General features: G+C 45.8%; 1 protein-coding gene across 1 annotated transcript; it reads left to right on the top strand.

Annotated features, from left to right (window-relative positions):
* Positions 1–9,123: 9,123 nt before the first annotated feature.
* APOLD1 (apolipoprotein L domain containing 1) lies at positions 9,124–9,864 on the top strand. The gene has a single exon (XM_009586740.1). It carries the CDS (start codon positions 9,124–9,126, stop codon positions 9,862–9,864), a length of 741 nt encoding a protein of 246 aa, XP_009585035.1.
* Positions 9,865–15,630: the final 5,766 nt, after the last annotated feature.

The raw sequence follows: 15,630 nt of genomic DNA, 5'->3' as shown, positions 1-15,630 counted from the left end.
CTGAGTCTTAGTCTCCCTGGACCTAGAAGAAACCATTAGGACTGTGATGCAGTTATCCATCACATGCTTTCTTTGCATTCCCAAGTGCAGCTCTGCAAAGCCCTGTGTTCTTCTGTACATGTCTGGCTTGTACATGTCCTCTGCTAATCCTGAGAATGTGACTGACAACTTGTCACTTACGAGCATGAGGGGGGACCATGTGCCACGCACCACGCAGTGCAGGATCACCAAACCCATGGATTTTTCTTTCCCAGATCCCACACAGCTAGCATAAGGGTCACCCTATGAAAAGAGTACATTAGCTGAAAACAGGCAAAAGAAAATATTTCTTTATACCATGAGTAACTGGGAACTTCTGGACTTTACTGTCCCAGGAGGCAGTGGAGGCAGCTGGCATCAGCAGGGTCAAAAGGCACCAGATAAATCCGTGGGCAAGAGGGGCCTATTATTGAAGGGGACAGGCAGGGATGTACCACTGCCACCCGCACTCTTCCACAATAGCATCTCCTACTAGCACGGCAGGACACAAAGTGCTGGGTTACAGGGACCATCTCTGGCCCAGAGAGCAGTCTCTGTGGGACAGGACATTTGAAATTGGAGCATAAACCTAACAAACCTTGGGGACATTGAACAGGGTGGGAGAGGGATAAAGAATTGCTGTCTATAAAAAGTCACGTATTATAGAGCAGGTGACTGAAAGAGATGGACTGAACCAGCCTTTGGGGATGGCTCTTTCTTCGCCTGGCTCTAGAGGGAGCTTCAGAAAGTGAATAAACAGGCTGCATGTGAACCTCGGAAGAGGGCTGAAATTAGGTGAGATGCATCCCTGTCTGAAGTTCAAGGTAACAGTTTTTAACTTCTCCTGGACTTCTTTAGGCCCTTGTGTGTCTGTCATGTTTCTATGGTGTCAGATGGGAGGGTTAATCAATGTAATGAATTTCATTATTTTGTTTCCATCACAGTGCATTTTTTATTTGGAATGTTTCCTGTTCTTAATCCTGTTAGTAATTATGAAATTAATAATAATTTAAAAAAACCAAACCAAACTAAACCAAACCAAAACCCCCCAAAAATGGGTCCTGCAAGTGTTTTAAAAAAATGAGAAGAGACCTGAAAAATTTAGAGGAGTCCAGGATTTGGTCTGCCATCACAGTCCAAACCTCTCAACTTTAGTTCGTCTTCTCCAAATGTAGCACCAGTTTCTCTAAGGACTGTGGATAAACTCTCTGATTTGATGATGCAACAGTGACACATGACTGTGAGCATTCCAGGACAACTCAAATCCCCCTTTATGAAATTTGAGGTTTTCGAGCTGAGTATTTCCAACACAAAGTCAGCATCATTGGTAAAACTGGTATGGAATTAACATGCAGACCTGCAATGCAGCCTCAATCTATCCAAATCACTCCATCTTCGATACCTAAATTTGATTACAAGTTCTCTTATCTAAGTTAGTTTTCAATGAAATGCCTGTGTATTTTTATGAATATTAAATAACTCTCTTGACTAGCTGCAAATGATGTACAATAGAACAGTTGGTTATTTGAAGAAGCAAGAGAAGAATTAAGATTAAATAAAAGCACAAAATCTAAAAACATACTCTTTCTTTCATATATTTAAAAAGAAATACCAGAGTTCATAAAAATAGTAAAAAAAGTTAAGTTTTCTTCACAAAATTTAAGTCAGACAATGTCAATGCACTGAGACCCCATATCATCTCATGAGTTTTTATTTTTATTTTTTTACATTCTTGGTTCAATATTGGAGCAAATGCTTTTTTAGCACATTTCAAATTGCATTGCCCAGCCACTGCCCAGGTAGCTGGTAGGGAAGTGCACAGGGATATGGGGTAAACCCAACCACTGCAGCTTTCTGGCCTTGGCCAGTGACAAGTAGAGAGACAGGATCAGGAACTTTTCATTGTGCAAATACAGTATGATACCAAATCCAATTTTCCTGACAAAGGTACATTTTCCTAGCCCTTCCCTCCACCATGACCAATTAGTGAATTGTTGCTTGGTGCCCTCAACCCTCCGACTTCAGAGTTTTTCTAGGTACCCTCAAAACTGAGACTTGTTACCTCACCAATGGCCATATCAGAGCAATTGAGAGCAAGAATTGAGGAGCGAGAGATAGCGAGAGTGTCTGTTAGGGATCATTAACCCAGACAGCAGTCTGCTACTAGCAGGGTGCAAATAGGGGAGCCAGGTAAAAGCTCTGTCCTGTGCCGCCTGATGGAAACACAGACACTCATTTCCTAGCTAATAAATGCTACATCTACCCAGTAATCTGTTATCCTAAGGCTCCTAAGACTAGTTTTGGGTATTTACACCTGAGTCTTTCCAGGCTGTTAGTTTTCTTGGTAAAGACATGTTGTTGGTGCCATGCTTCCCAGCTGAGCTGCTTTTCCTTCCCGTTCAAACTGTAGTCCTGGCGCCACTGCCCAGACCCGCCAGGCTTCCACACCAGCAGCTCCTCCTCCTGCACTGGAGGACATGGACATCACTCTGGCAGGGGGAAACATGAAACCAAAGATTGGCTAAACACTGCAAGATTCACACCAGCAAAGGGAAATAAGAAACCATGGGCATCTGTGCCTTGTGTTTCTGTTGCAGGACACAGGGATTTGTTCTAGCCTGGCTCCTTACAGAAATAAGGGTTACAGAGAGGGGCTGTTGGCAGCTTTGTCAACCAGTAGCTTTTGAGCTTCCTAGGCAATCTCAGCCAGAATTTGACAAAGCAGACAAGGTTTCAAAGACACCGACTTCTTGCCAGTTTCATGAAAATTCTGTAGGTGAGAAGAATCCAGACTCTTGTTTCCTTTGAGAGAAATGTTGCAACGTGAGCTCAGCCATCAAGAAGTCCACAAGAGAAAAGCCACAAGAAACCAGGCAACCTAATTTCTACTATTCACCAAGCTATTAGGTTTCTTTGCAGTTCTGGAAATATGGTAACAATTCTCTACTCTCTACAATACTTGAGGGTACGAGTAGGCAGACTTGCTCGTTGTGGTGCTGCTGGTGCCACTGCTGAGACACTGAACAGAAAAAAGTCCTCCAGCAGCACTGGTCTCAGCAGAACCTGCATACGGCCACGCTCAGTCATGGCAGCTGTGCCACAGGCAAGGCTAAAGGCATATGGGCTAAGTGGGGAATTGTTTTTTTGTGCATCAGAGAGTGAGCCTTATGCCATATAGCCTGCACTGAAACATTTAATTAAAGGTGGCAAATGGCAATATAAGCTGGTCTGCTTAAGTCCATTGCAGAAATTCACTCTCCGTGTCCAAATAGATACTTGATCTCTGCAGACACTGCTGGCAGTGTTTTGATAAGGCAATTTAGGATGGTATTTTTGTTACATGAATGCTTGCTCACAAGGCAGGAACAGGCACAGTCAATGCACTTAGCTAATATCCTACTTAATTAGAACTAACAAGAGGTGTTTCCATCCCACAAGCTGTCCTGTTCCCCCCACCCTGCCCTGCTCTTTGTAGCTTTCTCCAAACCCAGCTGAAGTCCCCCACACACCAGTGACCAGAGCCCAGAGCAGCCTGTCTCATTCTGGAATGCTTTCAAAAATTTAACTTGGATCTACTGGTAAGGTTACTAAAAGCCGATGCAGCCCTATTTGATCTAATTTGCTTTATTTGTTTTAGTTTTGGCCTGTTCAAGTTCCCACTGAATCTAAACGAATGTCTTGCTGTGAAGAGTTAAAATTTGTCATCGATTCAATTGACCACAGGAAAAAGAAAAGAAAAAAAAAAAGACAAATTTTAGCCACAGGATCCAGCAGTTAAGGTTGAAAGTACCACACGTGACAGAAATTCCCTGTTAAAAAGACAATGTTTGAATGTAAATTTACTCAAATTTACTCAATTATTTGATCAAAACAATTTTAATAAAGGAAGTGTTTCTTTGAAACTCCAGCTTCAAATATTACACATTTGCATTCAAATGTTACATTGCAGTAGCTCCAAACAGCTTCAGAATAAACACTTCTGCCATATATCCCTTCTGCTGGAGAGAACAAGAGCAGAAAGACCAGTCCTTTCTGCCAAAATCCACTGGAAGGAAGAGAGCTGAGGCAATAAAACATCCTTCCTTCCCCTTGCTGGTCATCTGCTCCCACAAAATGCCTTCAGGGCAGATTTTGCATGGGTCTGGCTTCTGCCCATTTCAAGAGGATGTGGCTAGGTGGGAAAGGGTGGAGCAGAGGGACCATTTTTGGCCAGGGTAATTGTGAAACACCTGCTGTGCCCCTTCCACCCTCAAGCCCAAGCGCTTCACAGGCCAAGAATGAAGAGACTGCAGCAGCAGAGGGGTTGGGTGAAAATGTACAGCAGGCAGGATGGTGAGGCCTCCGCTAGCTTGCAGGACTTCCCAGTGAAGGTCAGACCTACCCCACAAGTCTTGAGATCCTTGGTAGCTAAGATTCACTCCAAGCAGGCCCCTGGGACCTGCTTGGTAACTCAGCAGATGTGCTCACATCTGGGCAGGTGCTCTAATGGCACTGAAAGCCTTTCCGTCCCTGGGAGGCGCTCAGAGAAGATGCTCCTCTCCCATCCTGCTCCCATTCCCACCTGCTCACCTTTGCTGGAGGGGGTCTCTGAAATTATTGGTGGGAGAGAAGACCAGCACTCTCACCAAAGGGATGCTTGTGAGAGTGTCAGCAGGGACAAAAACAGATCACAGCATATTGCTGTAGAGCAACTCCCTAGGAAATAATGTTTCTTATTCTAATACACATTTCTTTTTTAAAATCAATTTGACATCTGTAGCTCCCCATGGGAAGTCCTTACTTTCTGGGTATGCACCTCATTAGTGGGGTGGTTTATGGGGAAACATTCTCTTTAGATGGTGAAGGAGCCCAGGGATGATCCCTGTGAGAAACCATCCTAGGCTGAGACCAACATCTCGCCTTGTGTGAAATGCAGATCTTTCAGTGTGCAGGAAACTCTGTGAAGGAATACTATAAAAAAAGTGAATTGTCTCTTCTGCACTTTAATCATGTCCTCACCCACGCACTGAGCATCGCAGGGGTTTCTGACAACATTTTGCAGCTGAGTATATTGTAAGAAGAGCACTGGGAAAGGAAGAAGAGCAACCAAAACTGTGTCATCTTCTCAGGCTCATTCCAGACCTTTTTTTTTCTTTTCTTCATGATTTCATTTTTACCAAAACTCACTGTCCTAACAAGGACATCTCTGCTGGCACAAGTCCTAATGCAGATGCAGTTACATAAAAAAAGCCTATTCTATTTGGGGATGTATGAAAGAACTCCTGTGTCTATCAACTGCAAACCTTCGCCAAGGCAGATGGGCTCCAATTCAAGCATATGTTTGCTAAAACAAAAGGAAGGGCTAAAGCACAGTTTCCTTCAGTGTCAAAACTCACCTTCCTGTTAATGTGCAATATGTACAAAGTGTAACAGACCAGTCTTGCTTATTTAAGCATCTTCAAAACAATGTTTTCTCTTTTCAGGTCTGTGACAGGTTGAAGTAGCTCTTCAATGCTATTTATTTATTCGTTCATGTCCCATCTCATGCAGGTCCACCCCCGACAAAACACTTGATATACTGTTTCACAGTCATTTTAAGACAATCTAAAACGAAGCTGCCATTGAAATGAATAATCACAGCCTCCTCCTCTCCCTGCCTGCTGCCCCTCAGTCCTTGTCCCTTCCTAAGGTCAGCTCGAACAACTGCATGGCTACGCATCTCACACATTCAACAGTAAAGCGTTGCCACTCAGTGACAGCTAGGTAGCTTTCAGATTAGCCAGGCCAGCGGGACACTAGGGCACAATCAGAGGTTCCCTGTCAACAAACAGCCCTGAAGAGTAAGAATCCACCAAGCAAGAAAGTAGATGCCCCATCTTCAAGCACAACTTCTCAAAACAGTTGTCCCTGGCACCACGGGCCCTGTGTCAATAGCGACACATGCCACTTTGGTCTAAGGTGGACTGCACCGCTTAGTGCCACCAAAAAATCCTTTTTCCTGAACCTATCCAAAGAATCTGTCTTAGATTAAAGCTGGCCCTGGCCCAGTGTGAAAGGCAGCGCCAGGACTGTCACTTAGGCTGTTCTTCATCACTTCCTCCCTCTGGCCACATCTGTATGTGGGCACAACTGCCAGGCAACAGCAGGCGGCAAAAGAGGGGATCCCAATGACCCTTTCTTTCTGATCATTGATTGCTGGGCAGGCACCTTAGGAAAAAAACATGGTTGTTTCTAAACCATCATGGTGCCCCTGGTTAAGAAACAGAGCAAAACCACAGGGAGATCTGTCCTTTTGCAGGATGCTGCTTGGTTTTATCTACTCAGAAGGAGAAGGGATGGGAATTCAGAGCAATCATCTTGCTGTGGAGCTGCTTCCCGTTTATGGAGTGGAGCACCACTCCAGCTCTCACACAGCACTGCTGTGCTCCAGCCAGTCACACACACGATTGTCCCAAAGAGCTGGGCTTTTAAAAGTACACTGGCCTTGAATGAAGTAGCTGGCTGGCTGATGCTCCACTGGCTCTAGACGTGTGGTGGGGAGAAACTTCAGTCATCACGCAATTGGCGGCTCCAGCACAGAGTAAAGTCAGTTGCTATTTCAGGGAAAGGAAAGGCAACTGTTCCCTGGGGGGAATGACTGCACTAGCTCAGTGCCAGGAATAGGCTGAGATTTTTAAATTTTTTTTTCCCCCTACACTTCAGGAAAAGCGAACACACAATGTTCATTCGCAGGGATCGTTTCCTGAACGTGATGTGTGCTCGCTGTCCCGCAGGTCACTTTCCAGTGTGTCACATCCTTCTGCACAAGGGAGAGCAGGAAATGGCAAACTCCCAGTATGAGGCAAAGCATTCCCATCGCAGCAATTGGTCCACAGGAGCTATAAATTGGTCTCCTCCAGAAACAGATCAAAATTTGTCTTTGGGGAGGTCGGCTGGAAGCTAAAGGTAAGTTTGAACCAGTATTTTTTGGAGTGTCTCTGAGAACTGTATTAGGAAAGCATTTGCAGGTTTTGGACTAATGTATACCTTTATTGTTGGGGAGATTTTTCTCTAAGAGGAGGAGTTGGTTTTGTTTTCCTTCATGCTGGCATAAACCAGTGTATTCAAAAGACATGCATCACTGTACGGTTTATGCTATATATTGAATGACTGTTCTACTCACCGCAGTGAGATGGCCGCTGTTATTACCTGAGACTGTTCTCAGCAAGAGAATCTGCAGAACAAATTGTTAAGAGGCTACAGGAATCGATATATTTAATGATCATCATATTGATCTGTTGTTAAGTTATTGATGATATGCTCATTGTGCATTTCAATGCCGGTATCCATTTAGCTTAGTGCTTGTGCTTTCAGTTTCATCTCTGACTATAGTGTAAAAAATAGAGGACACGGCCTGCAGCTAAGAAAAGCACAATGTACTAAGTGGCTCAAATGGCCCGATGATACCAAGAGAGACCGGAGTCATTGTTGTGAAGGGCATAGGGGGAGGTCCTGAGGGGTTCTGTGCGAGATGGTTTAGGACAATTAGAAGGAGAAAAAATTGCAGTGAGAATTATTTACTTACACACCTCAGGATGGAAAGACTCTTTATGGTAGGAGGTTTCCTCCTTCTGAAACACAGGGATTCTGCAGAATAAAAGCCCCAAGGATCCTAACTATATAATGTGCCCATGTGAGGGACCAGGCATCTCCAGTTCACACAGTACAGAAGAATTAGAAGAGAAAAGGTGGCTGCAGCAATGAATAGTTTTGCTTAGTTGGCTCTGGGACAGAGCCTTTCTGCTACAGAGACTTCTTTTGGCTATGAGGGCATTATGGACTGTGAACAGCTTCTTAGCTCTATGGCTAGACCTCGCTAGGTGCAGAGGCAGCACAGCCTTGTGCACGGTGCAGCATTGTGGAACACAAAAGCTCTGCTCCCACCAGACAACTGGCGAGGCTACATCACTCCTGTTGCCTCCCTTGCCTCAGTTGCACTATATGTAAGCAGGGTCAAGGATGCTGGCTTCCTTTGTAAAGCACTTTGCAGCCCTAGAGCAACCTGCAAATGCTTATTGGAATATTTATTTCTACCCTTGCAACAAAGAACAGAGAGAGCAAACAGAGATCACCTAGCACCGAAACCCTGAAGATTCACCCTCTTGAAGGGAAGACACTCTCCTGCTATCTTGACAGGGGAGGTTGCCATAGGCAGCAGTTTTCAACTCTTTTCTATTCACAGGCCTCTGTATTTCCCCTGTTTCCCTATCCCCAAGGAAGTGCGCACTGAAAGTGGGCTTGCTTTTCTGATGTGCTATTCATTAACCTTTTAAACAAGGTCCATATGCCTCCCTGCCACTGTCACTGGGGATCCACCACCACAGGTTGGACTGAGCACCACAGAACAATGGTTCCCATCTTTGTCCAGACCCTGGCGCCAGTTACAATAGGAAAAAAATGCTGCAGGACCTTGAGGTTCTTAGGCATAAAGAAAGGAAGGATGTTCACAATACCCGTCTGAGGCATCAATGAGCTTCTCACCTCCTAGAGGGAAAAGCCAGACCTTGAATCCCCTCAGCAGCTTCCCTCTGTCCTCCTTTTATGGGAAATGACCCCTAAATAGCAACCTGGGATGGGTGGCTTTCACCTCCTCAGAGCCTTGTCTTTCTTGTGAAAGATGCCCTTGAATATTGCAGATCCTCTGAATCCCATCATGGGGACAAAACATTCGTTCTGGCAGCATTACTACTCTGGGCACTGAGTCACTTAATCTCCATGGATTTCTGTCCCCAGGGTTGGAAGAGACGTTTTGTGTCTTCACAGAGGTAATAACAACAGCACCTCTGACCCCAGCCCTTAAGATATTTTAGTCTTCGCAGTGAACAAGAAAAACATTTAAAAGTTCCTCTGTCTGAAAGTTACAATGGAATATAGTAATTAAATGTACATGTGTGTACGTGCACGTGTGTGTGTGTATGTGAGTGTATATGTGTGTGCAGACAGCAAACCTTTCATGTAGCTGGGTGAAGCAAAAAAAAAAAAATTGGCTGGATGCCATCCCTGAAATGGTGGTCCAGGCTGAGCATGTCTCATGGTTTTTTTTAACATAAATGCCAACCCAGCCTTTTCTGTTTCTGGACAGAGGCCATGGAGAGAAACGGTGCTGCCTTTCCCCAAACACTAGACCCCACGCACCACTTCCACATAGCGCTGCTGGATCAGAGACGGAGACTGCGTGGCCAAATTGCTCACCTTCACAAGGTGGCTCGTAAACTCAACAAGCTCCGCAAAAGGTCCCTGATTGCCAATGTCAGTGGGAGCACCCTGACCGCCGCAGGAGCAGTCACAGCCATCGTGGGGCTGTCCCTAAGCCCGGCGACGCTGGGAGCCTCTCTCCTGGCGTCAGCTGTGGGTCTGGGCCTGGCCACTGCCGGTGGGGCCGTCAGCATCACCTCCGATCTCTCCTTAGTGCTCTGCAATTCCCAGGAGGTAAGGAAGGTGCAGGAAATCGCAATGACATGTCGGAAACAGATGAGGGAAATCCTTGGCTGCCTGGAGTTCCTCCGCCGGGGGCAGGGCCCCGGGGACCCCACACTGCGCCAGTCGGAGAAGAGGGCCTCCATCTCGCTGTACAATTCTGTCTGCTTCATGGTCTTCTGTGGCTCCCACAGCTTCCTTGTTCCAGAATACACAAAGGAGGTCACAAAAGTGAGCCAGGCTGTGCTGAAGGCCAAAATCCAGAAGCTGGCTGACAACCTCGAGACCTGCACCAGGGCAATGGATGAAGTCTGTGAACTTCTTGAGTCCAGGAGAGAGCTTTCCCCATGCACGAGGAGACTCAACTTGGGTGCTAAAACCACTGCTGAGACCCTAAAACCATCCAGCTGAAACAGTGTTTGCCCCATAATTAAAACCGGGCTTGGAGACATTACATTATTAACTGCCACCATTAGCACTGCTACCTGTTGCTATCGTAACATTGGTCGTGCTCCTCCACACAGGTATGCACATCTCCCGTGTGCCTTATTTATATCTGAACACAAACTCCTTCATAATAGGAAGCTAAAGCTTACACACACACACACCCCCTGCCACCTCACAGCAGCCACCTGATTCAGGCTGGAGATTACGATGGACATGTGGACTATCGGGTACACAGCAGCAGATCCCAGAGCCTGCAGGCAGGGAGAGGTGGCCGTTCCTCAGATCCATGTTTCCCCAGCTATCTCCCCGGCTCTGCTTCCCCAAGGCAGCAAAAAGAAGCAGGTCAGGAGGCTGATGAAATCCCTGCAGATGTGGTGCTGACTGACCCTGGATTGTAAATAACTTATGAATCTATGAGTGGTAAAAGGGCTGGTGTACCCTCAAAAAGCCAGCAGCTGCCAATTTCCAGTACAGTCCTGTCACCAAGGTACATCTGGAAAGGCTGTTGAAGGAAGCAGTTCCAGGTATGACAGACTGTATGGATGGCTCATCATCCCAGGGTGAAATAGCGGGGCCAGAAATTGTTATCCCTTCTGAAGAAACCTCTCCAGGCTGAGAATTGTGATGTTTGTGTTCTATTTATTTACATAGGATTATTTTAAGGTTTTGATATTGTATTTAAAGATGTATATTTTTTTTCCTTTTAAAAAGGAGGCCTCTGCTCCAAAGGAAAGCAGCTGTTCCTAGAGGCAAAGCAAGTCTGTGGCATGTGAGAGCAAGTCACCTGTTCTTTGGCTGTGATAGGGAAAGGAAAGCATGGCCTGAATGCTGGTAGTTATAGAATAGCTGAAACACGGTCAACCAGTGAAAGATCTTAGGAGCCAAAACAGGGAGAAGGATAGGTCAGTGACCCTGGGACCAGAGCCTGCCTCAGGGGACTGGTGGAAGAAAGCAGTTGTACTTCTTGCAGCAGGGAGGGAAGCGTAGGTTGGTGTTACTGGTATGAGCTGGAGACCAGCTGTGATGGGAGCACATATAAGAGGTGGAGGTGCCGCTCTCCGTGCTGTCAAGCAGCCTGTGACACCCACAGTGGTTTGTCTGTGAGGGTGGAGGCAGCACTCTCGGAGAGCTACACATACTCTTAGCAATGCTTCCTGGGGTAAGCTTAACGTTAGCAATATATATAGTGGTACTAATACTCAAGAGGGGTGCAGAGGAGTAGGATGATTCAGTGGCAGAGCACTTACGAAGCAGGAGGAAGGACTGGGACCCTGTTTCAAGTGACTGTTCTGCTAAATATGTCCTTTGTGATTTTTGACCCCTTAGTGCCTCAGTTCTCTGTCTAAAAATGGGGATGATAGCACTTCCCTACCTCACAAGGATGTTTCTGGGACAAATATTGCAAAGTGCTCAAGTATGTGTGATGATGGGGATCATGTCAGTACCTTGAAGAGGTACAAGGAAAAGACCCCGGAAACTAGCTTGAGACAACTGGAAGAGTTAATGCAGGGATAATTCCACCTCCACAAGTAGGCCCCAGTGGATAAGGAAAACTTCCCTGCAGATGCATGAATCAAAATGATCAGAAAATCCACTCTGTAATTCTGTAACGCTGAGCAAACTCTTAGGAAGGGCAACCCTACATCTCACAAAGCTTGAATCCTTGTCCTTTTCGTCTCTTCCTCTCATGACATCAACATTTGCTTTTACACATAAGAAGAACAAAAGTTTTGGTCCCTCAGAGTATGACTCAGATGCCTGTAATACCCATGCTTGTTTGCCAGAAATGAACAAGTACACTGCTGATTCGATTAAATTAACATGAAGTACTTTTGTGTCAGTGTCTCTCTGCACACCTGCATATGATCACGTGCCTGTCCCCAGCTTCACCCTGCTTGATTTCATGCTCCAGGCACTAGAGCCAGGGAACCGATAGGAGCAGCTGGACGTGTTCAAAAGGGGAGGATGAAAAGTGAGGTCACCAGCTCCACGCCACCAGCTGGCATTTGTGTATGAGTGTATGTGTTTATGTCTGTGTGAGTGCATACCCTGGTGTGCAAATTAGCCCATGTACACTGTGGATGCTGATCTCTAACATGCAAACATTGAGGTGTATATGTGCGAGCATGTAAGTGTGTTTTTGGAGTGTGAACTGCATACTATGCAAAAGCAGACACGATGTTAAATTTTTCTTAGTAAACCAGCATATCACCAGCTAACTCTACCAGATCAGTTACGACTTCAGCATACTTCTGAGATGGCTGGTTTTATCATCACAGAGAAAATTATGTAACTTACATAGTTCTTCTACCTCCTCCTCAGTTTTCTAATAATGCAGCTTTGTCCACATGTCCACACACAGGGAACAACATAGGAAAAACAACAGCTCTGAATGGACTAATCTAACTAGCAGAAGGATCTAAATTTGATAGCTTAGAGCTTTGCGAGGGCTGGTTTGCTCTGCTCAGCACAATCCTGCACTGCAATCATAGCCACTGTTTCAGCAGCTGGGATAAATCAGAAACTTTTGCTTCCATTCTCAGCCACACAGGCAAAAAAAAATCCTGCTTCTCTTCTGTTTTTCCCTAGATTAACCCTTCACTCGAGGTCAGGATTGGGGTTGTTGTGCAGTGCTGCTGCGCGAGTGTGATTGAGCCCAAGGTACCACACTCTCCTGGCCAGGTCTCAGCCACTTCCCTCTCCGGTTTTGTTTGCTAGGAATGCAAAGCGAGGGTCAGGCAGGGAGTGGGGCCCGCAGGCTGGTAGATCTGTAATCCTACACAAGACAGAGGAGCTGTGTGACTTTCTTTGTTCCAAAACCCATCCAATGCTCTTGGACACCTTCTAAGCCAAGTGGTCCTGTGAATCTAAGTCTGCACCCTTACACCTCAGCTACGCTTGATCTAGCAGCTAACAGGCAGGGCAGGAGGTGGTCGGATCCTCCTCACCCAGCTCCGGGCATGCCTTCCTGTCTCCTCCTGTGCAGTCAGCACTGGATCTCATGTGATACACTGGGGAGCCAGCTTTGGGAGCTCTGTTGGTAGAAATCTACCGTATTTGGGGGTAAGATTCATTTCCTACTCCTTTTGCTCCCTGCAAAAGCTCACTGCTGGGTCAGATGAGCACCAGAGCTGGTACCAAGAAAGCACATGAAGCAAGTGACCCAGGCTGGGACAGGGGCGCACCTACTCCAGTATTAGCTTAGTTCCAATACTGTGGCTCCCTTAGAGTCACAAGCAACATTTGGGGAAAGTGTCTTTGGTAAGCAGCTTTTTTACTAGTAGTTATGTTATTTACCCTTCAAATTAGTAGATGTGTTGGTTGAACCCTTCCTTTGGTAGCTGGAGTGGTGGGGGGGGAAGGGTACGTGTGTGGTTTGATGATTAGCCAGGACTGGCAGTTATGAAGCCTGGCCTCTTGATGCCATTTTTACTCCCCCTTTATTGAAACTGCTGCAGGGAGGAATGATTCAATGGTGAACCAGGAATGCAAACATCATTTTAACGCAAAGTCCCATAGTATGTTTTGAAAGCATAATAAAAGGTGTCTATGACAAAGGAGCTTGAGTATAGTCAGGGAGTCCAGATATCCCAATAACATCTCTCTGGGCATCCCAGTGGGTAGACAGGACCATTTACCATTAGCTGTGATCTACTATACACACTGTCCATCTTGTCTTATTATACATCTCTTGTGAAATAGTTGGCATTACACCTGCACTAAACTTCATCTGCTGAGAATCCTCCCACGCTGTCCCCCCTAAGGAAGACTGAGCTTGTAACATGCAGTCGGGCTAAGAACATGTTTGGTCAAAAGCCAAGTCTAAAAGCCCTGGAGTGAAAATTTCTAAATCCAGTATGATCTGCAGTGTCCTGTGCTGAAAAGCACAAAAAGGGAATCATCATTTAGAAGCGAGTGCTTCCTAACAGCACTTTAGGACAGGGGGGAACTTTTATTCAAATACATCTACTGACAAAAGGGATTTAGCCAAACAGGAATTTCACCAGAACAGAATTGCTCCACTCTGCTCCCCACCAAAACAGCACCTACCATATTATATGGGCAATGAGTTCAACAAAGAATCACAAGCAGCAACTTCCTGTCACATCCCTGACACTATTTCCTGAGGCATCCCAGTGACCCTTACAAGGGTTTACGTCTAAGTACTGGCCAGGTTTAACCTTCAGCACTAATGATATATAGCAAGCTCATGGCTCAGACTGCTGTAATTTTTGAAACATACGGTCATAACTAGCATCTACACTGGGTGTTTCTTGTTGGGTTTTTTTGTTTGTTTTGGTTTGGTTTTTTATTTATTTTAAAATCATTGCTCCCGAGCGCAGCGGGATGCAGCAGTTTCATTTCCACTGCTGTCCAGTGAATTGTTTCAGGTTTCCTCTCCTTTCCCTGTCACGCAGAGAGTTTGTTCGGATTTCCTCTCACTTTCCTCATTGTTCTGGGAGCAGAGGAAATGGCACGTTTGGAATCCAGTGACAGATGCTCAGGTACGTCAGCATTTCCACTGCAAGCACACCCAGCTGGGCTTCCCAACCAGCAAGAGAGAGGGAGGTCTGCTCAAAAATGCAGTCACAAGTTCCGTTTTGCAGTCGGCTCTGCTGTCCTTTTGAAGACTGAGCTCTTTGATACATTAGCATCCTTTTCTCTAAAACAAAGCATGTTCACCTAGCTGAAAGGTTGCCCTGCTGCAATCAGCATTGGGACTATAGATCAGAAAGGCCACACCCAGACCAGATGGAAACCAATGAGCTCAGGAACTACTATCATGACATGGTATTTTGGTGCTGCTCTCCCTTGAAGGGCACTAAATCCATCAGCATTTTCACCTCTCACTGTGCACTTGCAGACTCCCTGCCTGAGTCACAACAGCAGCAATCAAGAGAGCTGGGGGAGTGTTTGCATCTATTCCCATCCCCTATTCTCTCATTTCATGCTGTGAGTTGCCACAGTTCAGTTTATTTTATGTACTTCTGGCACATTGTGTACACTAGCAATTACCATAAACAGGAAAACAAGGTGGAACAATGATAGTTCTTGACTTTTCTTTTTCTCCCTTCACTAGTACTTCAAAATGTTTCATACCAGCACTTCTGAAGTTGTTAATTTGCTCTTTATATGTATTATATATGCAAGTTTACACATATTCATATGTATGTTTGTGCCTGGCTAGCTCATTTTGTCTTGTTCTTCCACAATTGTAGACTTTATGAATACAGAACACCACCACGCACACTGCCTAAGCAATGCAAATGCTGAGCTGCAGGCCAGAGGCTTACCCATCTGCGGTTCGTACCAAGCAGGCAGGTTTTCACACAGCCAGTTCAGTGTGCTCTTATCCCCATGCAGGTGGCTATAGCTCCGTAACTCCCCCGTCCCTGGAGACCTCTCTGGAGTTCAGTGAAAATCCACCCACAGTTTCTAATTTAGCAAAGCATAGCACTCGTCACAGAAATCAACCCCCCTTGTAGAAGCGTAAGCCCAACTAAGTTGAAAGAAAACAAGTCTTGAACACATTTAGAAGAAAGGCCTCCTCGAGTGTGCTGCTTAATAACCTTGTGCCGAGTCAGAATGTTTCCGCAGACACGGCAACTCGCCCGACGTCGCCTCCTTTACATCAGCAGAGGAGAAAATGACAGCATTTGGTGTCCCCAGCATTACACCCGCTCCCCAGAGGGCTGCACTCTGAAGAACTCCGGATGCAGAAGACACCTC

This window comes from Fulmarus glacialis, unplaced genomic scaffold, assembly GCF_000690835.1.
Source record: "Fulmarus glacialis isolate BGI_N327 unplaced genomic scaffold, ASM69083v1 scaffold38241, whole genome shotgun sequence".
NCBI classification, from domain to species: Eukaryota; Metazoa; Chordata; class Aves; order Procellariiformes; family Procellariidae; genus Fulmarus; species Fulmarus glacialis.
This window is presented reverse-complemented; position numbering and strand designations above follow the sequence as displayed.

Excerpts from the sequence above, each read along its gene's own strand:
- APOLD1 (XM_009586740.1), top strand. The coding sequence starts at position 9,124 with ATGGAGAGAAACGGTGCTGCCTTTCCCCAAACACTAGACCCCACGCAC.